A 25,120-nucleotide genomic window follows, 5' to 3' on the forward strand; every position below is an offset into this window, starting at 1 on the left:
TAAGAAAATGTTCCAGATTTCCAAAGCTCTGTATCCCTAGGGAATACAGAATCAAAATTAAATGCATGTTAGCATTGAAATTCCTATAACTTTCTCTCAATTCTATAATGCAACACAACATGCTCATTACAATTTCTTACAATTACTACTGTTCTTCTAAACTAGAATGCCCTGCTTCCACCTCCTCTCTTTTGATCAGAACCTATTTGTTCATACCTCAATTCCCAATCATTCCATGAAGCTTTGTCTATTTCAGTCTATAATCATTTTTCCACCTTGGTGACTTTCCATGGTCAAATTTTTTTATTTACATGCTCATTTTGAGTATATTTTTTTCTTTCTACTTAATTATAATTTATTCTAGGGTAACAACTAAACCTTATCCTGTTATTCTTTTTTCCATAGGAGACTACATAATCTATAGTAAATAGTACACTTTTACTAAATTCATACATAACTGAAAATGGCTATTTGGTTAATGATTACTTCTAAATATGGTTAATGTTATATTAGTGATTGTACTAGAGTACTGATGAAACAATATCAGTGCCACAACATACAAATAAAAAGAAATAATTGTGTGGATAAAATTATTTTCAGGCATAGTACTTACCTTTTGTAGTCTGACATATGATACAATAATGCTAAAGCTTAAAGGTTCTAAAATAATTCAGAGGTAGTCTATTTATAAATCCAGACATTGTGGTTGTAATTTGTATAGTTTGGTTGAACATAGACAAAGACTGTTAAACTCCAAAGCAGGTCAGATTCTTTTATCATTTTAACATGCCTTTAACTTGGACTCAGAGGTGTGTTTTCTGTGATAAATACATCAAGCATATCTAAATCAGGAAGTAATGCTGAAGTACCAGTTTTGCCACAGAAGTAATTCTGAGAGAGGTGGGGTTGAGGGAAGCTGACTAGTAGATATAGAGTAAAAGGTCCAAGTATCAGATGGTTTAGGTAATATTTATATTTCTGTTACTGGCCCTGATGTGACCTAGGGCAAGTAAGTTCATAGCTGTGTGTTTCAGTTTCCTCATCTGTTAAAAGGAATAATATCTCACAAAGATGTTGAAGGGATTAAAGAAGATAAGGTATACACTAAAATCCAAGATACAAGATAGAATTAGAAACATAGCTTTAAAATTACATCATTATTTTCTGAGGTAGATTTTTTAATAGAAAACATTGTGAGAAATGGTATATTTTGAATTTGTACTCTATAAAAATATGTTTTTAAAAAGGTAGAAGAAAAATGAAAAATTATTAATGTTCTAATACTCAGATTTCTGAACATTAAAATGTTCCTGGAATAAACAACTCCTTAAAATGAAATGTTAATCAAAAAGGGCCAAATGGAAGTTCCAAGTACATCATTTTGACTAAATATTTTTTCAAGGAGTCTTATAAGAAGAAAAATATAAACCCTCTAATTCCAGCGAAAACTTGTTCCCAATGAAAAATCAAATGATTCCATACTGCAGTCAGCATATTGTATTTTGAGCCAAAAATACTAAAAAAATTTGAACTATATTACAGAATCTCAAAAAAAAAAGTGAATGACAACTCAATATAAACTCAGCATGGGGATTATAACAATGGTTCACATTTATTAAACACCTAAGTCTGTACCTAAGTATTGTACAAAGCATTTGACATGCATTATTTCATTTAATTTTTTTTCTCAAAAATAATATGAGGCAGGTATTATTACAATTCCAATTTTACAGATCAGAAAATTGAGGCTGAGAGAGGTTAATAATCCGTCAAAGTTGACCTCAGCTAGGAAGTCGGAATCTATACTTCTGTCTTACTGCACTGTTAGCTCTAAATTAAAACACTGTATCATACCAAAACAATGAATGCAAAATAAAAATTTCACAAATGAAAAAGTAAACAAAGAACAGATTTAGAAATAAATGAAGTTTTCCTTATGCAAATTATAATTTGTTTAATTTTATGTCCTTTTAATCATATTACTAATTATAAACCAAAAAGAAATAACTTAAAAATCAAGTCAGGACACAAAAGACTAATGCTTAACTCTGGTATCACCTTAGTTTTCAGGTTAGAGTAAAGTAAGTAGATAAATGATTATCTCAATTCTGAATCAAGTACAACAAAACAAACAGAAACCAAACCAAACAGAAACAGAAAACATATGCAGCTTAATAACGAGCCAACAGTGTGTCAAACTTTCTAGAAAAAAAATTTCAATTCTCACATTTTTTTCATATAATTAATGTTTTAGAAAATTTTCATTTTTTTTTTTTTTACAGTTTAGAATAGCTAACTAAGCTTGATAGGACAACTAAACTTTTCATGCATTAAAGTGAATTAAAATATTTATCATATCAATAATGTTCGATAAAACTAAACTAACAAAAATTTTTAGGCTTTTGAATTTCTTGACTGTTTCGTATAGTAACTAAATATTGTTTATTTCTGATCTAAACAGAACCAGTTATTTGGAGAAATAGTTGGAACTATTTTAGTAGAATATTGATAGTCATAAACCCCTTATAAGCCCAAAGGGAACCAGATATACTGAACGACATTTAAAACTTAACAACTAAATAGAATAGTAAATGAAACCCTAATATAACTCAGAAGTTTCATAAATATCTTGAGTTTGGAATAGTAAGAGGAACAAAATATTTTTATGTTGACCTAAGTTTATAAAACAAATTTTTGCTTGGAATTATGGAAAGAACATTTAATTATGCATATTTTGACTTTTGCAAACTTTTGGAAAACTAATTTAAACTTCAGAGAACAACTACTTCATGATTTAAAGAGTGAAAACCTCGGCTACTTAATATATAATTGAGACGGGAATATTTACACATTTAAATGCCTAACTGCAGGTAAACATTTGTCCTTTTGGAAGCGGCCCAGATGGAAGGGCCCCATGGCAAAATGACAATGTTAAGTCCCGGATATCTGTCTGTACTGCCAGTGCCACCCAGTCTTAAAAGTACTGCTAGATCATCATCCTCATCCTCAGTCAATATTTACTAAGCTCTTTATGACAGCAGTGGCATTAGAAAGTTTATAGAAATTAAGAGTAGCTCAAAGATCTGTGTTTCTATCTTGTCTATACATTAACATTGTTATTTATTGTTTTTTTTGCAATTAAAAAATCAGAATTTTTATGAATAAAGGTCTTCAATTGGCTATTACTTCCATTTGTTAAATATTTTAAACTAGTTTAGGTTAAATAAACTTCTAATACATTTAATAATGTATATGTGTTATGTATAGAAAGGAAAGAGAAGACATTTATAATTCAAATATGCTAAATAATCTAATTGTACTGAGTAAAGTCTCTTGAAATATGAAGGAATTCTCTCCTTTCATTATCGTTTCTGGCCATAGTTAACATTCAGAGGATTGAATTTTTTAAAAAGGCACCCTTCTCCCCACTAACCCATCATGGACCCGCATTTCTACCAAGTGGCAGAAGAATGTTAAGGTTAATACTTCTTTTAAAGTTGGTAATATTCTTCTTAATATTTTATTTTTTAGAAGTACCTGAACTTCTGAAATATAAAGTACTTTAAAAGATAGTTAAAAATATTTGGCAAACTTAAAACCTAAGTAAGGTTATCATTTATAGGTATCTAATTCATAATGTAGGTGACTCTACTTTGGATTGTCATTTCCTTATATATCTCATCTTTTTGTAAAGAACAACACTAATAAAATCCATTAAAGAAAATGAACTTCATTGTCATATACACATATTTGTCATTTATATATACACATACACATATATGTAGGCATTACAAATCTATTTTTCATAGATGCTTATTTATTTCCAGGCATCAAATTTAATTTGTGCAGGTAATTATGAATAAAAGTCTATTTTAAAAATTACACTCATTTTTATATAAAAGTAATGCATAAAAATTTCAAACACTTTATTAAGGTATGAAAAGCAAGTTAAAATTTCCTCTCCTCTTATCACACATATAATAACTCTAACTACTACAGTCAGTCCCACTTCTCAGAAAACCGGCTGTTAAATTTCTGATGTATCACAATGTTTAGGCATATATTCATACATACAAAGCTTTTATTGCCCACTAGAGGTGCGCCAAGCACTGATTCAGGTATAAGATGCAGTGGTAAACAAACAAATTCCTTGTCCCTGCAGAATTTAATTTCTAGAGGACAATCCACGATTATAGTATAGTGTCATATAGGCATGTCTATTAAGAAAAATAGAGGAGGTTAACTAAAATAGAGTGATGCAGTGAAGGAGTAGGCTATAGTGTAGTCAGGGTCATTTAAGCAAAAAGTTGAACAAAGTGAAGGAGCAGACTTGTGTTTTGGGGAGAGGGCATCACTCCAAGCAGAGAAAAAAGAGGTCAAGGCCCTGAGATGGGAACATTCTTAGAATGTTTGAGATAATAAGGGAGCTATAGAGGCTGGAGCGAACCAAGAGTAGAAACATATTAAGAAATGAGGTTAGCAAGGTAGCCAGGGCCAAGGCATATGCTATATGTACTAGTATTCTTTTATACATAAATAAGGTTACGACATACATCTGGGGTCACAAAATAAATGGCTATATGACAGAGGCCCATGATTTTAAATACGTGAAGTACGCAGGATGGGAAATGTGGTGAAATGGAGAGTGCATGCCCCTTTTAGAGTAAGGAGCTTCTACTTAGCTCCAGTTTTTTAGCTTTGACAAATTGAATTGTTAAAATGCACAGGTCTGATGGTTAATTTTATATGTCAAATCATTTAGGACATGGCACCTGTTCAAACACCAGTCTAGATGTTGCCGTAAAGGTATTTTTTAGATATAATTAATATTTACATCAGTAGACTTTGAGAAAAGCAGATTACTATATGCATGGGCCTCAGCCAATTGATTGGAGGCTTTAAGAGAAAGACTGAGACTCTTCCAAGAAAGAAGGAATTCTGCATCTTGGGACTCATGTTTACAACATTAATTCTTTCCTGGTTCTCCAGCCAGCTGGCTTGCCCTGCAGATTTTGAACTTGTTAGCCCCCACAACTGCATGCGCAAATTCCTTAAAATAAATCTCTTCCCCTGCATAAAACAGTCTATTGCTTCTGCGTCTCTGAAGAACCCTGACTAATACACATGCCATGCCATTATCCTGAGGGACCCACATTGGCAGATATTCATTTTAATTTTGACAGTTTAACTTAATATTTTTAAACTATGTGCTAACCAAACAAAATACCCATCAGTAAGACTCTAATTTATTTCTTTCACCGTAAGAAACAATACTGCAATGAACACAAGATAACGATATTATTTCCTAAATTTTTTTTAATTCTGAATTTCAAGAAAGGTAAAATTCAAACAAATGTTTCTGATAATGGTTTTCAAATGTGAACAATGTTGGCATAGAAAAAATAAACTTTGCTGGCAGATGATACACTTACTTTATTATATGGAGACCTCATTTTGCCCCATACCTCTGCGAATAACTGAGATGATGGACTAGGTCCATGTAAACTCCAATCATTTCATTCAACACTGGGCTCTTATTATATGTACTGCGCAGACTACCATTCTGCTGAAGAACCTTTTAATATGAAGAAACTTTCAATTTAGTGTTAAACTTGATCATTTATTCGTTTGGCAAATATTTACTGAAGCCCTGCTATATAGAGAGAATAGAAGCTTTGACATGAGAATTAAGAGAAATATTCATGCAACTATTACATACGTAAGCATGCTTTATATATATTATGAGAGAGTTACTATGAATAACTATGATGGTTTTAGGTAGAATGAGATCACTTCTGATAGAGAAGATCAGAAAAAGATTAATGGAGTAGCTGGTCTTTAAATTGTGTTTTGAAGGTTCATTAAGAATCTGATAGGCAAAGATGGAGTATTCCAGGAGGAATCAGTGAGGTAGTGTACTGGCACCAGTGACACACATATGAATAAAACCAGAAGGTAAAAAGATAATTGATGAAACATTAAATCAGAAAGAGAGCTGGAAGCAATATGAAGGGTTCATGAATATTTGGTTTGCTTAGAATTTATTTTATAGGTAAGGTGGTATTATTAAATACTGTTGATGGCTGAATGAGGTTCAGAACAATGTCTCAGGAATCTTAAGAGGAGTAAGGAATGGAGACAAGTAGATGAAGTATCAAGAAAGGCCTGGGCATGAAATTATACAAGTCTGGTCTAAGGTAGGAACTTTGAAAAATAAGAAGGCAAAAGTAACAGACATTGCAAGAAAAAAAAACCTAGAAAAATTTGGTCAATGGTTAAATTTGTGAAAAAGACCGTACCAGTGATTACCTATGTAGAAGGGAACTGGCACCCGTGGAACTATAATACTGGTAATCCTTAGAGCCAAGATCAAGGGAAACACTTTACTTTTTACCTAACAACATATAAAATTAAATTTTCTCAAGCTGATAAAAATAATGTTAGTAGACAGCAAACCCCAGGACCTACATTTAGCCAGCCCATTCTAACGCTAGATCTTTTGCTAACCACAATGATTAAATCACAAAACATTTTATTAAATGCTCTTAAAAGAAAAGGCTGGGTCATTTTATAGAATAATGGAGAATAGTTGAGATCTTTACATATTGAATATTAGTCTTATTCTTGTAACTTACTGTTAGAATAAGGCACAGAAAATAGTGAAATCGAATAATGCAAAAAATGTCCTTCTGGATACAAAGTCATAGAAGATATAAAATATTTGAGTAGATATAGCCTTTTTACTAATTTAACTGTTGTCTTATATCTCAATAAGTAAAACTTTTAAAGTGACTTTATCAATAATACCATGAATATATTTCTTTTGTACAGTGCTTTACAATTTTCATAAACATTCAAATATATCATTTCATTGACTTTTATAATAAGCAGGTCAGATATTATCTCTGTTTATAGGTAAAGACATTGACATTCAGAAATTAAGTAACTTATTAAATGTCACAATTATTAAATCTACTTATTAAATCTACAAACTGAGAGGCGAAAGGAAAATATCTTCAATAATTATATTTCAAAACACTGTACACATAAAATATGAAGACTTTGAGGTTTTTGTTTTTAAACATCATTTTAATTCTTTTTTTGCATTTCATAGCCACCAATAAATATACGTTGGTGACTTGAATGGTAAAGATGAAGCCAACTGTACATTAGAAAGGCCTTCATAATAGTCATAACTTAATGGTACAAGAACAGTTCTTGATTCTAAATATCACCAAAAAAAAAAATTAATCTACCTCATATGAAAGGGTGACAAATTTCACACAATGTCAGAATTAGAAAAAGCCCCTAGTGTCAAAGTTAAAGAACTGAAGCCTAGAAAGCTTGGAGCTTGCCTATGTTCTTTTGTTCTCTTTACTATGGCTTTAGCAGTATGGTACCATAACCCAGCTCCATGGATAGAGGTAAATTCCTACAGTAAATACAGATGTGACAAAATTTTTATGTCATTGGAGAGTCCAATTAGGACAGATGATTAGAACACAGAACTAATGAGGTCAGGATCCAGGAATCAATACTTCCAAATGAGGTATTTGTGTTGAGAAAAATGTTGCTTTATGGTTGGAGTTTGCATGCTATAATCACTGATGACTGTCTTATCAATGTGTATTTCTGACTGAGAGAACTTATGGTTCAATGAAAAACTATTACCACCATAAAATAAACAACCAGATCCTAGTGAAAATAATATTTCTGATTGCTAAGTATATATAAGTCAGAGACACATACTAAATAAAATTTATTAAAAAATGTAGAGAAAAATGAAGAATTTCACTCTTCTTTTGAGTATATTTTACATGCTCTCTATCTTTATGGCTTCTATACTTTGAAATGTATATTATGAACTCAGGAAGTAGGGTTCATGTTTAGTCCAGTTTTCACTATGTCAAACACAAAGCTATTCTATTTAATTATTAAAAAATACTAGTATAATCATAGGAAACTTACTATCTTAAAATATGAACCATTCTATTCAATATTTTTGGCCTAAAATGTGAAATTTACTGTGTTGTGAAAGGCATTACAACTTCCGAAAGAGAATCACACATAGTACAATAAAAATTTAAAATATAAACTGCTGTTATAAGTATATTAAATCCTAGTCTATTGGCACAAAACAACAGGATCTAATGCTTATATATACATTTGAATTTACGCTCTTTAAGCAAAAGAAAATATAAGGAAACACTATAAAATCAGCCAACATTGAAACTTAGGCATTCTCTTGATTAGAAAAGAGTTTGTTATTATGCCTCCTGAACTTAGGAATGCAGCACTACAAGTTTACAACAACAGGAAAAAAAAAAAATCATTACTGAATATGAATCCAATGCTTACAAGTTTAAGACTCTTCCCTGATGAAACTGTTTATATTTAGACTAATGAAGCTATTGCAAATGAATTCAGAATCTGCACAGCAACAAGGAGGTACTAATACTTTACTAATAGCACTTCTGCAATAAGTGAAATTTATTTTAAATCTTCATATTGTTATTCTTCTTTTGCATGCTATCCCTTCTGCTTAATGTGAAAGAGCTGTCAGTTATAATGGCAAGTTTAGTATTCTAGCCCTACCCATGCACCTCACTTGCCCTTTTCCAAGAAGGAACCAAAAGATCAACATTTCCTTTTCTTAGTACTCAGTTTTCTAAAACTCAGAAAAGAGAAATTCAGAAAAATATACTTCCATATTCCTTATGTCCATACAGGGAAATGGAAAGCTTATAATAACAGTAGTGTTTAGCATAACCCAGCAAAAGAAAATATTTTTTGGGGGGAAAAAAAGTTCTAAAGGGTAGAATTAAAGGCAAGGTAAAATGAAAGTCATCAGCATATCTTAGTCTGACACTAAAACTAAACATTTTCCTGTGCTTTGGCTGTTGGTGAGTTGAGAGCTAGATTTATTTCTGATATTTATTCTTTTGCTGTTTCATGGTACGTATGCAAACTGTACACTGACTCGCTCCTGGCTCCATCTTACTGTCCCATTCCTATATTTTTCTTGGCTTATTTTTTTCTTAATTGGTAAATAGCTTCTTTTGGCACCATATATGTGTGCGTGCATACATGCGTGCGTGCGTGCGTGCGTGTGTGTGTGTGTGTGTACATTTGTATATTTGTATCGAAGTATAAAACTGATTTGAATAACAAAGTTTATTTTTCCTTAAACTTTGCTAAACAAAATCAATTATGAGTTCTTTATACAGACACACACATACACAATTACAGAATTAGTCTTGGTTTTCTTCACATAAAAATAAAACTTTTCCCTTATCTTTTGTAACATAGGAAACTTTAAAGAAAAACCTGATAGGTATATGAATTAGTTGTTTCATGTACTGATTCATAACTACCAGCTATTCACTTGTGTAAGAAATATTATTTACTTTCATTTAAATCAATTTAAATTAAAATGTGAGCTTCCAGGAAATTTAAGTTTTGTTGTTTTTAGTAATTGCCTCTCCCTTCCTGGAGTTTTATAACCTAGGGATCTACCCTTATTCCATTTAAAAAAACATTTCTGTACATCCTCACAGAATATTCTCTGTTCCTTTTAAAAAACTGTGGTAAAACAACATAATATAAAACTTACCATTTTAACCATTTTTAAGTGTACAACTCAGTGACATGAAGTACATTCACAACATTGCAGAACCATCACCACTATCCATTTTCAGAACTTTATCACCATTCCAAGCAGAAACTCTATACCCATTAAACAATAACTCCTCAGTCTCTCCTTCCCCCAGCTCTTGGCAACTCCCAATTTTCCCCTTCACCCAGTACCCGGTAATCTCTATTCTACTTTCTGTCTATAAATTTGCCTGTTTTAAGAACCTCATAGAAGTGAAATCATATATTTGTCGTTCCTGTCTGGCTTGTTTCAATCAACATTTTTTTTTTAAATGGTCACCCATGTTATAACATGTATCAGAATTTCATTCCTTTTTGCGGATGAATAATATTCTATTATAGGTCTATAACATATTTTGTTTATTTATTTATTTGTTAATGGACACTTGGGTTGTTTCCACTTTTTGGCTAATATGAACAATCCTATCATGAACATGTACTGGTGTACAAGTATCTGTTTGAGTCCTTGCTTTCAATTATTTTGGGGTGTATACCTAAGTTTGGAATTGCTGGGTCATATGAGAATTCTATGTTTAACTTTTTGAGGAACCACCAAACTGTTTCCCACAGCATGTGCATCATTTTGCATTCCCATCAACGACGTAAAAAAGTTCACTGTACATTTATTTTGACAGAAATGTAAATCTCTCTGAAGGATACATCTTTCCTATTTTTCTTGAAAGGACAGCCCACATTTTTCTATGCATCACAGGATGTCCAGGTTTCTTCTTTTGATACATCTAGCTATACATCACTATTTCAACACATAGCTTTTATTTATCTACTGTTAGGTCATTTTCTATTATTACACTGAGTACTGCAACATATGCCAATATTTTCAGAGACAATAACCAAATGGGTATTCAATACTTAAGTTTCACAGATCTTTGACTTCATAGCTAGTGACCTTCACCTCTTAACTTTAACCACCCACTTTTAAGAAAAAACATTAAACATTGTCATTGCTCAGATCGAGTGCTTCACCTCTCAGATCTTAAGTAGCAATATTCCACTTTGTGACTACAATTTCTAATACTTCGAGCTCTTAAATTTTCTTACTCCCTCTACATTTACTCTATAATATTCTCAAGATTTATGATTTCCTGATTCCTCCTTTTTCTCTCAGTACACATGTCTTTTCTAATGTACCCTTAACCACTCTCCTTGCCACAATTTTAAACCTGTAAATTTATAATCCTGAATCATTTTGATCCTTTCCCTTTCGCCTTGCTATACAAGGACAGTTGAAAGTGTTAACTCACATAGCTGTACAAACTAGAACTCATACGAGTTTATGGCGTCCATTCCCAGATGAGACTTCAGGACTGACTTTGTTCTTCCTGTCTTTATTCAGTTCTCTCTCCAACTCCCCTTCAGCAGCTACTCTGTTATTTCTTTCAAAACCTCCTGCCTTCTCACTTCAGAAGCCCATACTGGCCCTTACTTTACAGAAAAAAAAAAAAAAGAAAGAAATATTTACATTCATAGCTATTCTCATCTCCTTCACACCTGTCTATAAGTACAAGGTGATGATGTTCCTGTTTAATGCAAACTCTTCTGCAGATTCTAAATTCTATCTCAACCTATTTCTTTAGGAATCCTGTTCCATAACAGTTCATTCTATTGGCTATCAGCTCCTTCAAATGAGTCATAAATATGCTCAAGTATCTGCCATTTCTTTTTTAAAAAAAAAAAATTCTAAATCTACCTTCCTTTATTCTCAACTGTCATTAACACTCTTCTTATTCAAGTTTCTTGAAGGACCACTCTATTGTCCAATTGTTATGCTTCTTTATACCTCTAATCAAGTCACAGAAAACTGGCTTCTATATCTAATACTCTATTAAAAATACTGTTGTGGAGGTCATTAATGACTGCCTAATTTCAAACAAAAAGGATACTCTCTGTCCTTATCGTACTTAACCATTTAGCAACATTTGACTTATTTTTTTGAAATCTCCTTCTTTGGCTTCAGTGATATCATAGTTTTTGATATACTTCTACCTACCTCACTGACTTTTGTTGTAAAAAGAAATTTATCTTAACATAGGTTGAGCACTAACAAGCTTAAAAGAACTCTATAAGGTAGGTAGTATAATTCCTATTTCAAGAAAAGGAAATGGTCACAGAAGGCAGGGCTGTCTAACTACAAATCCTCATAGCTTTGCCACACTACTAGCAACTTTTTTTTAAAGCAGCAATGAGAAGGGTACTTGTGAAAGGTATCTTTGAATCAATAATTGTTAATTCTTTATTTGGAAAAGATCATTTAACTGCGAAATTCGTGTAGATTTAAAAGTCCTTCAAAAAGAGCAGTTAAAGCTTTATAATTTTCAAAACCTTTCAAAAATCTTCTGCAACTTAGAAAAGCAAAGGAACGTCATGAATTAGCATCAAGATTTCTTTTTCAAAAAGTAATGTCCGTTCATGCAAGGTTATCATATGCCTCTTAGAATTCCTGGACACTGTCACTTTGTTGCCAGAGTAACTGCTGTCCTATCTAACAAGGATGGCAGGAGAAGATTCCATAATATTTCTCCTAACTAGGGGATAAAGCTACTATGTACCACACTGCAACATCTAAAGTCTGGGCACAAATCACACACTATTTGGAAGTTTTAATTAATGGTTTAATATATGCCTCTATTAGTCTACCAAGAAGAGACCCTAATTTAATGCAGCTAACTGAAATGTGCATGCAGAGAAGTGGCCCTCAAACTTGGCTGCACATGGGAATTTTTAGGGAACTTTAAAACACACTGCTAGCCAAGTGCTACCCCAAGAGACTTTGATGTCATTGGTCTGGTACGGGATGAGGATCAGAGTTTTAGAGGGTCTTCAGGTGATTTTAATGCACAGCTATAGTTGAGAAACCACTGCTGTACAATATAGAGTTAAAAAAAAAAAAGGTGGGTGGATAGGATGTCTTCATGTACGATTAGGGTTCTGCTTACCTACATGGCCACATATAGACACTGATTCTAACTGCAAACAAATGAGTCCCCACAGACAATCATCAACCAAACATACTTGGTATCATAACTGCATTAGTTTCCTAGGGTTGCTGTAACAAAGTACCACAAACGTGAGGCAAGGGGGGAGGCTTAAAATAACAGAAATTACAGTTCTGAAAGCTAAAAATTCCAAATCAAGATGTCTGCTGGGCTATGCTTTTTTTTTTTGATGCCTGTACGGGAGAATTCTCCCATGCCTCTTCCAGCTTTTGGTGTTCGCTGTCAATCCTTGGCATTTCTTGGCTTGTAGATGGATCACTCCAGGGACAAGGTTGTCTTCTCCCTGTGTCATTACAGTCTTCCCTCTATGCATATGTCTCTGTGTCCAAATTTCCACTTTATAAGAACATCAGTCATATTGGGTTAGAGTGCCAGGCTAATGACTTTGTTTGATTTCCTCTGTAAAGGCTGTATTTACAAATAAAGACAAGGTCTTAGGTACTAGGGGTTAGGACTTCAACATATCTTTCTTGAGGGACACAACTCAACCCAGAAAAATAACCAACTATTGTATATGTCAGTAAAAGTGCTCCAAAGCAGGGGTTCTTAATTTGGGGATGGGAAAAAATGCCACCTCTATTTTTCACTAACTCTCATGTAAATACAGCATTTCCTACAATTATGAACATAGGCAACAAACTACAATAGTTTTAGTGATTCTTGAGAGTTTGCACCCATAGAAACCACTGCTATTTTCATGTCACATTTCTGTGTTTACAGTTATCCCCCAAATACCATTGACGGCCATTATTACTTTGAAATCACAGCTGTTAATAGACTTACTGTTAGACCTAGTTATTTAATAATGTATTAATAATGACACATGTATATACCACTATATTATGAGAAAACACTTTGATCATTCTATTTCAGTAAAACTGATTTGACTTATTGCATTTTATGCACTTAACATTATTCTGAAAAGAAGGCCAAATTTTAAAAAATCTTTCAATAACCTATAGCTCCAGTAAGTTATCAAAGAATATATAAGGTATTGTACATAATTCTCAAACCATTCTTTAAAGAACCATGACCTGCTGTGAGAATATGTATTTCATATATAGTCCAATACACAATCTTACCTTTCTCACATACGACGAAACTGAAACAGAAGTATTGCCAAACAGTATTTACCCTTACACTACAGGAGATGCACTCTGACATTTTCTATTCTATTTCTTTTCATTAAAAATGCCAGTGTGACCTACTGAATTAATTTCACAACTACTCTTGTAGCATAAATTAGATAAACCTTAAAAATTCTTTAGTGGCATTCCTTTAGAAACTTCTCATATTATAATAAGTGAAAGGCTGTTATTACTGATATTCGTGTACTATTTTAAAAATACATGTCATCACGTTAGAGGTGGCATTTATATGAGAAAATAGTTCAAGAGTTAACTAGGCTCCATTTAGACAACTGGTTATGAGTTAAGTAAATTTTAAAAATCTCGTGGGAGTCTAAACTTAAACTTTACCAAATGCAGTAAGGAGAAGAGGTAATATAATAAGCATTTATGTCTGAATCATTTTAAAATTACAAAAATGTTTTAAGTGCATAATGCTTAATTTCATTGAGGTATTTCCTCACTCACCACTGTAAAATTGGGTAGAAGCATTTTCCAAATCAACATTTATTTATGGTCAGGCTAAAAAGAATTTTACCTGTAGTAAACTCGAAGTGTCTGAATTTCTTCTTCCAGTTTTTTGTACTGTTGAACAGCTGTTTCTCTGGCTTGTTGCATAGCTAACAACTTTGCCTGCAAGTAATCAATATTTTAAGAAATTTAATATTAGCTTGATATGTTAAAGTATAGTACTATAGTATGAGTAAGAGTCTTAAATTTCTGGTAGTTTTAAATCTATCAGTATTTTAGTGTTTCATAATTTCCCACAAAATAAACCAATTACATTAATAACAGAAATACTAAAGACATGAACATATTAAACTTACCAACTCTGCTCATTACTAAACCTCAACCTTATTCATCTGTATCATCAGATATATGCCCTTCTGCAATGTTTAACTTTATACACAGAATTCAGAACGTGGAACACGGGTTCAGAGCAATATCTAGAGTAGAGATAAGCACCCTGGGTGTTTCAGATACAAATTTAATGTGGCTCCACTGCCTGACCACACTAGATTTTCTTTTAACTTTATTAATAGTAAAACTCAGAAAATTCTAAATATGTCGTTAAGCCATCTTTGATATTTAATGTGAAAAAAATAACAAGACTGATTCTTACAGATATGATTTAACCTTTTCAATTCCTTTTCTGTAGGAAAAATCTCTAAAGAGAAAATGGCAGCAATCGTGGATGTTAAAGATAATTTATTCAAGAAATGCTATTGCTCCTCTCTGCCTATAATATTCATAAAGAGTCTGCAATCAGGTTTTCGATAGGGTTCCAACTAGTAATTTTAAAAGAACTGCCACCTTAACTATTATTCACACTGGATTTCAGGCATGGCCAAAATGTTTTCCACATAGCTTTTAAAATATGGTACTGGTAAATCAGGGTTCAGTTTTGTTTATTCAAAGTTAAATTTGCATGAAAAAGTAGTCTTTCACTTTAAAATGGTGTTTGATAGGTAACAGCAAAATGTTATCACACACCTCGAACTATACTAACAGCAATGGAGGCAATAATTTATTAATTTTGCTGAACTCATGATTTTACTGAAATTATTTTCTTGAATAAGAATGAAGCTGTAAGACAACTTGTTAAATACTGACCATAGGAAAATTAGTGCAATGTAAGTGATTAGACAATTTCACTTTTTTCATAATGAAGAATATAAAATTTGCAGCAGTTTGGATTTTGATGTATAGGTAGGCATTAAACTAATTAACTTGTTCTCTAACTGGACTAGCAAATTCTAACAAAGAGTTACTTTAAAATTAAATTTATGATGTTTGCTTGTTTAACATGCCAAATTCTAGAAGTCTAGATAAAAAAAGTCTCAAAAATTATTAAAAAGCATTTAAAATAAAAATAGGTGGCTGGTTATTAACAACTTTGCCAATTTGCAGTATACTATAAAATGTGACTGAAATGGTAACTTTGAAGACACAGATGCGCACTGTGACTAGTGGCAAGTTAAAAAGAATTACACAAAAAAGTGTATTTCACGTTCAACTTATAAACTGTCAGGCATCCTGCAGCATGTATTTAAGGAAATCAGATATTGGACAGGTAATAGAGAATTTGCTAAATAAATATGTTACCTTAATTGATTATTTTGAAGCTTTTTTTTTTTTACCTAGTACTTCTGAGGGGCGGAGGGTGGGGTGCGGGGGGAACAAACCAAAAAATAAACCCAACAATGTTCTAACAGGAAAATGCCATAATGAAAATCCGGCCTACAAAATTTCTGCAATGAAAATGACATCATAAAAACTTTAAATTCCTGTGCTTTGGGTAATAGTGAACATTTCACTTCTCTTCCCACATTTAGTTGGGTATGAAGATCTGGTGTTGCTTTATAGCAATTCGCTTAATTTCTTCATTCCAATTATCTATCTAATCTTCTATCTAGGCCCTGGTGACTATGTTCAAAGGTATTATAAACTTTCTGGCTTTACAACCTCCTTCTTCTACTTTATCAGATATGTTCTTATCTGGCAAGCACATCTCTTTGGGGGAAATATCCTACCTTATAGCACAGTGATCCTGTTCAGTCCTGGGGGCTAGGATGAACTCAGGTATACAAAAGTTCAAACAGAGTACTCTATCGTACTAGCCTCAGAAGAAAACTGAATCCCGATGACATCATTTGTACCCCTGGATCCTCAGATGCCAGAAAGATAAAGATCTATTTCTTGGACTTCCTGGGTACATTAATCCATTTTTATTCCTTTTGGTTTAGGCTTGTTTGAGTTGGATATATATTATATGTAATGTAAGAAAACATAACTAATTTAAATATGCTATTTACTTCTATTGCATGTCCTTCATTATTAAAAGCATGTAAATTCATCATGTTACAAGTCAAAAATGTCATATCACAAACATTAAGGAAATTAGCAAACAAAATATTTTTCCTGTTTTTCTGCCATGATAGTTCCCATATTTTTGGCAATTACTTTTATAAAAACTACATGGAATCATTTGTCTACACTCACATAAAAAAATACATGCATTTAAAAAATGACAAAATTCAGAGTGTAAGAAATATACAATTTAAAGTAAATCTTTCTGCCAACTCCAACTCTCAGTGCTACAACTTTCCTCTCCTGAGATTATCGGTTAACTGTTTGCTGTATATCCTTCCAGATATAGTCTACACATATGTATATTTGCAACTAAATACATGTATTTACAATATTGATGGCACTCTTTATACAGTTATAAACCTTCTTTTATACTGAAAAATATTTTGTGCTCTATTGCTTCCTTAAAAGAAAAGATACATAGCCCAACCCATGTATCACAGAGTAGTCACATTCCCTCCCTTCCATCCCTAACGTGAAACACTTCCATGATTTGGGGTTCATCGATTTCAAGATTATTTTACACTTTCACTATATAGTTATGCACTTATAGATAATAATTCATATTTTATAGGTTGTTAACACTATATAAATAATATTTTACATATTTCACAGATAATTGCTTTTTTGGTCAGTATTATACTTCTGACTTATTCTTATTGACACATGTATCCATTCTGATAACACCTATGTTCATACAAAATGTTCCCCTGTGCACCACTATAGTCAATGCCCTTATGTTACGCACAGCCCTTGTCAACTGCTTATGTGATTTTTATCCTTATAGTTTTACCTTTTCTAGAATGCCATGTTAACAGAATCATGTAGTAGGCAGCCTTTTGAATTTGGCTTCTTTCACATAAGTTAATGCTTTTGAGATGCATTCAACTTATTACATGTATCAGTTCATTCCTTTATATCACTGAGTAGTATTCCACTGTATGGCTATACTACATTCTGCATATCCATCCACCAGCTGATGGACATTTGAGTTGTTTCCAGTTTTTGGCAATTATTAATAAAGCTGATTAAACATCTGCATATAGGTCATTTTGTGGAGTTATATCTTAAATTCTCTTAAGTAAATGCCAAAGAGTGCAATTACTGGGTCCTATGGAAAGTGTGTGTGTTTATATACTTTATAATATGTAAATATATATGTATATATAAATTCATTTTATATATAAATTTGTTTTATATATAAATAAACATATATTTATACACATATACTTTATAGTTATATATATTATAAACAAACTGCCAAACTTGCTGTCTAAATTTATATAACTTTAAAGCATCTATGCTTAACTACTAGCAGTGCCACTTGTTGAATGCCTACTACAGGTTGGGCATTGTACCAAGTGCTTGAAATACATTACTACAGTCTATCCTCACAACCAAACTGAGATAATTCCTATTATCCCTATTTTAGAGGTGATAAAATGAGGTTCATGGACATTCAGCAACTTGTAAATATAACAGAACTAGTGACTAATAGAACTCAAATACAAATTCAGTCCTGTTTGGTCCAAAATACATATTTACCCCTTATACCACACTATATAACATTCTGGGATATTAATACACACACACACACACACACACACACACGTATACACACACATACAAAAACATATATATGGGTATATATGTTAAAATCTATATTCTCAAGAAAATGACAAAAATATTCAGTAATTTAAAAAACAATACAAATGTGTGGGTTCATGAATGTCACAGTCACACTTTCAAGGGAAAGGACAGAGTTGTACTAGACACTCTTGAGCATGCCACCTTTTATCTATTTACTTATTATTTATATTGATATAATTGACATACAATATTGTATTAGTGTTTGGTACACCATATTGATTCAACATTTATATACATTATGAAATGACTACCACAATAAGTCTAGTTACCATCTGTCACCAAAGTTAGTAAAATATGCTATCTATATTCTATGTGCTGTACATTACATCTCTATGACTTATTTATCTTATAACTAGAAGTTTGTAACTCTTGATCCCCTTCAACAATTTTGCCTATCCTCTGATCACACCCCTTCTGGCAACCATCAGTCTGTTCTCTCTCTATAAGTCTGGTTTTGCCTGTTCGTTTTTTTTTTTTTTTGAGATTCCATATGTAATTGAAATCATATAGTATTTAACTTTCTCTTTCTTATTTCACTCAGCATAATGCACTCAAGGGCATCCATGATGTTGCAAATGGCAAGATTTCATTCCTTTCTATGGTTTAATATGTACACATGTATATACTGTGTATATATAATTCTTTATCCATTAATCTATAGATGAATATTGCAAATAATTCTGCAATGAACATAGAGGTACATATATCTTTTCAAATTAGTGTTTGCATTTTCTTTGGATTTATACCTAGAAATGAAATTCATGGATCTGGTAGTTATTGTTTGTGTGTATCAATTATAGGTTTTTGATTTGTGGTTACCATGAGGTTCATATATAACTGATAAAATATATACACATATATGTCTATTTTAAGTTGACAGTCACTTAAGTTCAACCTCATTCTAAAAGAACTACATTTTTATCTCACCCCTCATGTTTTATGTTTTGATGTCAAATTTTACACCTTTATATTTTGTGTATCTTTTAACTAATTACTGTAGTTATAGTTACTACGATTTTGCTACTTTTGTATTTTAACCTTCATACTAGATTTGTATATGGTTGGTACACTACCTTTTCTATATAATTGCCTTTTGTTCATAGAATTCTTTCATATATTTCCTTATTTCTAGTTACTTTTTTTTTTCTCCCCCTTAATGAAGGCCCTTTAACATTTCTTGTATGGGCAGTTTAGTGGTGATGAACTCCTTTAGCTTTTGCTTACCTGGAAAACTCTCTCTCTTTCAACTCTGAATGATAACCTAGCTGGATAGAGTATTCTTAGCTGAAGGTTTTTCTCCTTTCAACACTCTGAATATATCATACCACTCCCTTCTGGCTTGCAAAGTTTCTGCTGAAAAAATTAAATAACAGTCTTATGAGCTTTCACTTGTACATAACTAGTTGTTTTCTCTTCCTGCTTTTAAGATACTCTATATTTCACTTTTGATATTTAAATTACAATGTGTTTTGGTGTGGAACTCTTTGGGCTCTTTTTTGTTTGAAACTCTCTGTGCTTCCAGGACCTGGATATGTTTCCTTTTCCAGGTTAGGTAAATTTTGTCATTATTTCTTCAAGTAAGTTTCTGTCCTTTTTCTCTCTCTTCCCTCTGGAATCCCTATAATGCAAATATCTACATGCTTTTTATGTGTATGGTCTTTTTGTCCTTTGTTGTGGAACAGGTGTGCAACTAGTTCTCAAGTTCTTTTCAGAAGGAACAGTTCCATATGTAGTTGTATGTCTGTGGGAGGAGGTGGGATCAGGATCTTTCTTATGCCACGATCTTGAACCGCCGCCCCATGCCACCTTTTTATATATATCACTCAAGCCTTTCCATATATAATTGAACTTTTTGTTCTTCATTCTAACTCCTCCAAAACTTCACCTCAGTCCTCCACCTTCTACCCAAATCCTGCCCAAGGTAAAAATGCGAGACGTGTTGCTGTGCTTCTGTTAATCATTCACAACATTTACATTCTGCTTTGATCCATACAATGTTATTGGCATAAAGGAATCTTGCAACTGGGAGTTGTGTGTATTTAGTCTTAGTAATGGGAACAAATGGGACCCATGACCATACTGAACCTCAGCTGAATCTTCTACATCTCCAAGTCATATTCAAACTGTGTTGCTGGTTCACCTCTCCTTAATAGTAGTAAGAATATAAACTTCCTGCTGCTTATGCCACCCAAATTTGCCTATATCACTTAACTAAAGACGTGTTCTCCAAAATCCAACAATTTTACTATTGTAACAAAAAATATTCCTAAGCATATATAATAATAAAACTTTTAATGCTCTCTAACCAAACCTTATAAACTTATTACCAAATTCCATTGAATCTAAGATGCTATTGATTTTAAAACACACGATAATTTTATGCGGAAAAATCATGCCAATTATACTTCTATCGTCTACTATAACAAGCATACAGCAATGTTAAAATGTGACATGATATTAACCTAATATATTTCCCTCTTCCAAAACAATAAAATTCCCTTCTGAGCAATACCAAAATATTTCTACCAGTCGATAGCATGTGTTTTAAAATTTTTCTCATCTCCTCACCCCACTCACACAAAAGCCCCACCTTGTCCTTTTCTTTTTGCTTTAGTATTCTCTACTAAATAAAGAGAACAACATTCCTGACTCTTTCCTTTGTTTTTTATATAGGGAAAAATTTAAGTTCCAATTGTAATCTCTAATGGAGTATCCTCCAATCTTACGTGTCCTCCAGCTACCTTTCATACGTGCTTCCCAACATGGAAAAGGTGTTGCTTTAAACACCAAGAAGGAGCAGCTGAACTAATTCCAGATGAAATAATGGAATCAAAGCATCATTCAATAACAGTTATTGGTAATAATAAAAGTTTAGTATAATCAGTATATGTTTTACATCTTCTGTATCCTTTTAGCATACCTTAAAATTTTTTCTTATAACACTATCTTTTTTTCTTTCTAGTTTCATTGAGATATAATTGACATATAACATTGTGTTAGCTTTAGTTGTATAACATAATGATACGATATATGTATATATTGCAAAATGATTACCACAATAAGTTTAGTTAACATCCATTACCTCACACAAATACAATTTTTTTTTTTATTGTGACGTTAAGATTTGCTCTCCTGGAAAATTTCAAATATATGATAAAATACTGTTAACTTTAGTTACCATGCTATATATCTCATCTCTAGAACTTACTTACCATAAGTGATTGAAAAAAAGTTGGTTAATTAATATTAGGCTAGTCATATAATTAAATGTCTCATCATTCTTAAACTATATCTATCGAGAGCAGTGCCATCTAAATAGGACAACCATTTGTACTGCCACTGTATTAGAAATGGACTACATTGTTTCCTTAGAATGCTATCTAGTAATTTAGAATGAGAGACAAAGAAAAGACTATACTATTCACATCACTGAACACTATTTGCTATGAATATTGTGGAGAAATTACTTTTATCTTACTTTAAAATCTTGCTATGTTTGGTTTGAATGTGTTTTTAATAGGAATAGTCTGAAATAGTTAAACCTTCCTTTGGTAACTCCAAGACCATTAATGGAAATCTGTTTTTATCAGAGAACAGAGGCATTTGATCTTCTGTGTGATATCTGCTAAATAAAGAAACATACAGTACAAATTAAATCACAGAACCAAATAATTTTAGACCTGAAAGAGACCTTAAAGGTAAGAGCCCCTTCCTTTTACAGGTGAGAAAATTGCTGCTAGTACAACATGTTTAGGCAAACATTTGGAAACTGTCCAAGGTTTGAAGGAAAGTTGGAAGTAGAATACAAGTATCCAGAAGACATTGTTTATTCTACTATACAAGAACACATTTCAATATGGTATAATTTAATAGATATGTTAGTTGTTTTAACAGAGTTGTTTTACAGAGTACCCATATGTAGACTGTGTTACATTATTAAACACTTTTCTAACACATCTAATTAGATATTTTCAAATAGGTTTAATTAGACAATTGCTTAAACAGTATGACTATTTGCATTCCTAGTATGACTTTTTAACCTCGGAAGCAGGTTAAGAACCAAGTAAAGAAGTATAACTATTTTACAAAAGGTATCTTAAAAAATTAAAAAATTAAAAGTGTCAGAAGAAAAATGACCATATTTCAATTATATCTCACCTTCACAGAAATACGTGAGTTGCTCACCACAATATATTACCAAAGTGTATTATATTGCTCTTTAAAGGCAATTTCTTAGAGGTTACATTTTGTCCTCATCCCATGCCTCTCAGACCAGGGATGAACAGACTCTTGAGTCAAAAGCAGTCACATATGCACTGTCTAGTGATCTAGAGCTTGATATGAGAGAGAGAAGAAAACAGTTTCTAATAAAAGTAGAAATCAAAACATTCATAGGCAGAAAATTATTCCTGGGCAGTGAGGAGAATCCAAGAAACAGAGAAAAGGAGAGCAGTAGACATAAGTATGCCAGAAAGAGTGTAGCAGTGCGATTAAAAGCAAACTTGGTCTGGCTACCAGAAATTAGCTATTAACTCTGTAGAACTTAGGGCCTTTAAACCTCAAATCTCTCATTGGTAAGACGAGGGTAATATCCATCTCATACAATTATTATGCAATGATAAAATGAGATAACTTGTGATAGAGCTATATCAAAGTGAACAAATATATAAGCTGTATAATGGACACAACTGAATGTTTAATGTGAAGTTATTGTGGAAACAACTGTTTTCAGTAAAGAAAAGCACTGTACCAAGTAACAGGTGAATAAGGTAGAAGGGATTGGACTTAAAGTACAACAAGTTCAAGCCACACAGTAGTCTAGAGCAGGGTCCTGAAGGTACAGATATTAAATATTTCCTATACTGTCTCTGTTGCAACTATCAACTATTATTAGTGTGAAAATAGCCACAGACAATATGTAAATGAATAGGCATGGCTATGCTCCAATAAAACTTTATTTACAAAAACAGGCAGCTGGTTCAGAGGCCATAGTTTGCAGACTATGAATCTAGAATGTCAGAGACTACAGGTCTGCATAGAGCCCAGAATATTTGTTGGTCTTTATAAGTTTTGCTTAGTTGTTGTCAGGTGCCTAAAAAAGTGAAAAATGGAAATGCTAACCACATTTTCGATACACCTGTTTGTATAAAATAAACATGTTTCCAGAGGCAATTAAAAATATGTAAAATTCACACTGTTCTACAACAGTTTCTTCAGGGTACATAACGACAGGAAGGAAAAAGGCTTAATTATGCTTATATGGTATCCAAGTGCCTGCATGGTAGCAGTGCACTGTGAAAGGAAACCATCTTGCCAGGGAAGCATGATCTCACTTATTACATACAAAGCAAAACTAACAAAATAAAAACAAAACACTGTAGCTTTAAATTGTTAATTTAGTTTTAATCTGATGTTAATATAGTTTCAACATCACTTTTTTATTAGTATTTGACATAGCTTTTATATATCCTTTTAATGCCATCTTTTTTTACATGTCTAGATTTAGATATAATTATGATAAATAGTGTGTTATTTTTTCCAGTCTAAAAATCTCTGTCTATTAACTGGGACATTTGACCCTCTTATATTTAATGTAATTACCAATAAATTTTGGCTTAAATATCTAACCTTATTATATGTTTTCTGTTTGTTCCAACAGTTCTACTACTTTTTTCTTTTTAAATCACCTGTTATTGCTATCTTTTGGATTGATTCTATTATTGTCGTCCCATTTCTCCCTCTTTAATTCTGAATGTTATACATTCCTTTATATTCTTTTAATGGTTATCCCAGAAATTTCAAGATATAAGACTGAATTATCAAAAATCTAACATTAATTAATATTCCTAGACAATGAGAAGACCTTAAAACTTTATTTAATCCTATTTACTTGGTACTTTATTTCAAATGTATTCTTGTTCATTTTGGTTTAAGCCTCAAAGATCATTATTAATATTATTATGTTGAGACAATATATATGTATATTTGTCACTTTTGTTTTTTGCATCATTACTTCTATCTGAAAGGTTCCTTATAGAATCATTTTCCTTTTGTTTAAATAACAACTCTTAAAAGTTTCTTTACTACAAAGCTGAAAATGACTAACTCAATTTTTAGTTGTCTGAAAACATGTTTATTTCATATGCATTCTTAGAGGACATCATGCTAGGTATTTAATTCTAAATTGCCAGTTATTTCCTTTCAGCGCATTGAAAGCATTAGAATAGTGTTCTGAATTCCATAGCTCTATTGAGAAGACATCTCTAAGCCTAGCTGTTGCTCATTCAGAAGCAATCCTTTTCCTTTGGCTGGCTACTTATTATCTCTTTGATGTTAGAATTCTTCTGTTTCATTATGATTATTATGATCTGATTAGGTGCGTATTTCTTTTTTATCTTGGCAATGGATCTCTTTCATCAGTTTTAGAAAAACCTCAGTCATTTTCTGTTCTAATAATGTTTTTTTCTGGGTTGTCTATATTCTCTCCTTTTAGAAGCCCAATTAAATGTCTGTTACACTATCTTACTCTAAAATCTCCTTTGTTTCATCTATCGGTATTATATTTTGGGTAAATTTTTAGATATATTCCAATTCATATATCTTCTAGCTCATTCTTTCTTTCTTTAGTTGAGTATAATCTGATGATTAATTTCTCCTAGAGTGTTTTATTACAAACATTTTTGTCTTTTTAAAAATTTTTCTTTAACTCAGTGATTCTTTTTCAGATTTGCCTGGTGTATCCTAGAAAACATTTGTGGTTTACTTATGATTGTGATTCATATTCTATTTATTTACATATTCACT

The 25,120-nt window shown here is 32.1% G+C and overlaps 1 protein-coding gene across 13 annotated transcripts in view; it reads right to left on the reverse strand.

Moving 5' to 3' along the window:
- Positions 1 to 25,120, reverse strand: part of MIPOL1 (mirror-image polydactyly 1) — a 258,182-nt gene that overhangs the window by 92,583 nt on the left and 140,479 nt on the right. For all 13 annotated transcript variants that reach the window (XM_039856509.1, XM_039856511.1, XM_039856520.1 and 10 more), the window contains one exon: positions 14,334 to 14,428. In XM_039856509.1, the coding sequence (XP_039712443.1) occupies positions 14,334 to 14,428 (95 nt within the window). The remainder of the gene's footprint in view (positions 1 to 14,333; positions 14,429 to 25,120) is intronic.

The sequence above is a fragment of the Pteropus medius genome, unplaced genomic scaffold (assembly GCF_902729225.1).
Source record: "Pteropus medius unplaced genomic scaffold, Ma_sr-lr_union100, whole genome shotgun sequence".
In the NCBI taxonomy this organism is placed as follows: domain Eukaryota; kingdom Metazoa; phylum Chordata; class Mammalia; order Chiroptera; family Pteropodidae; genus Pteropus; species Pteropus medius.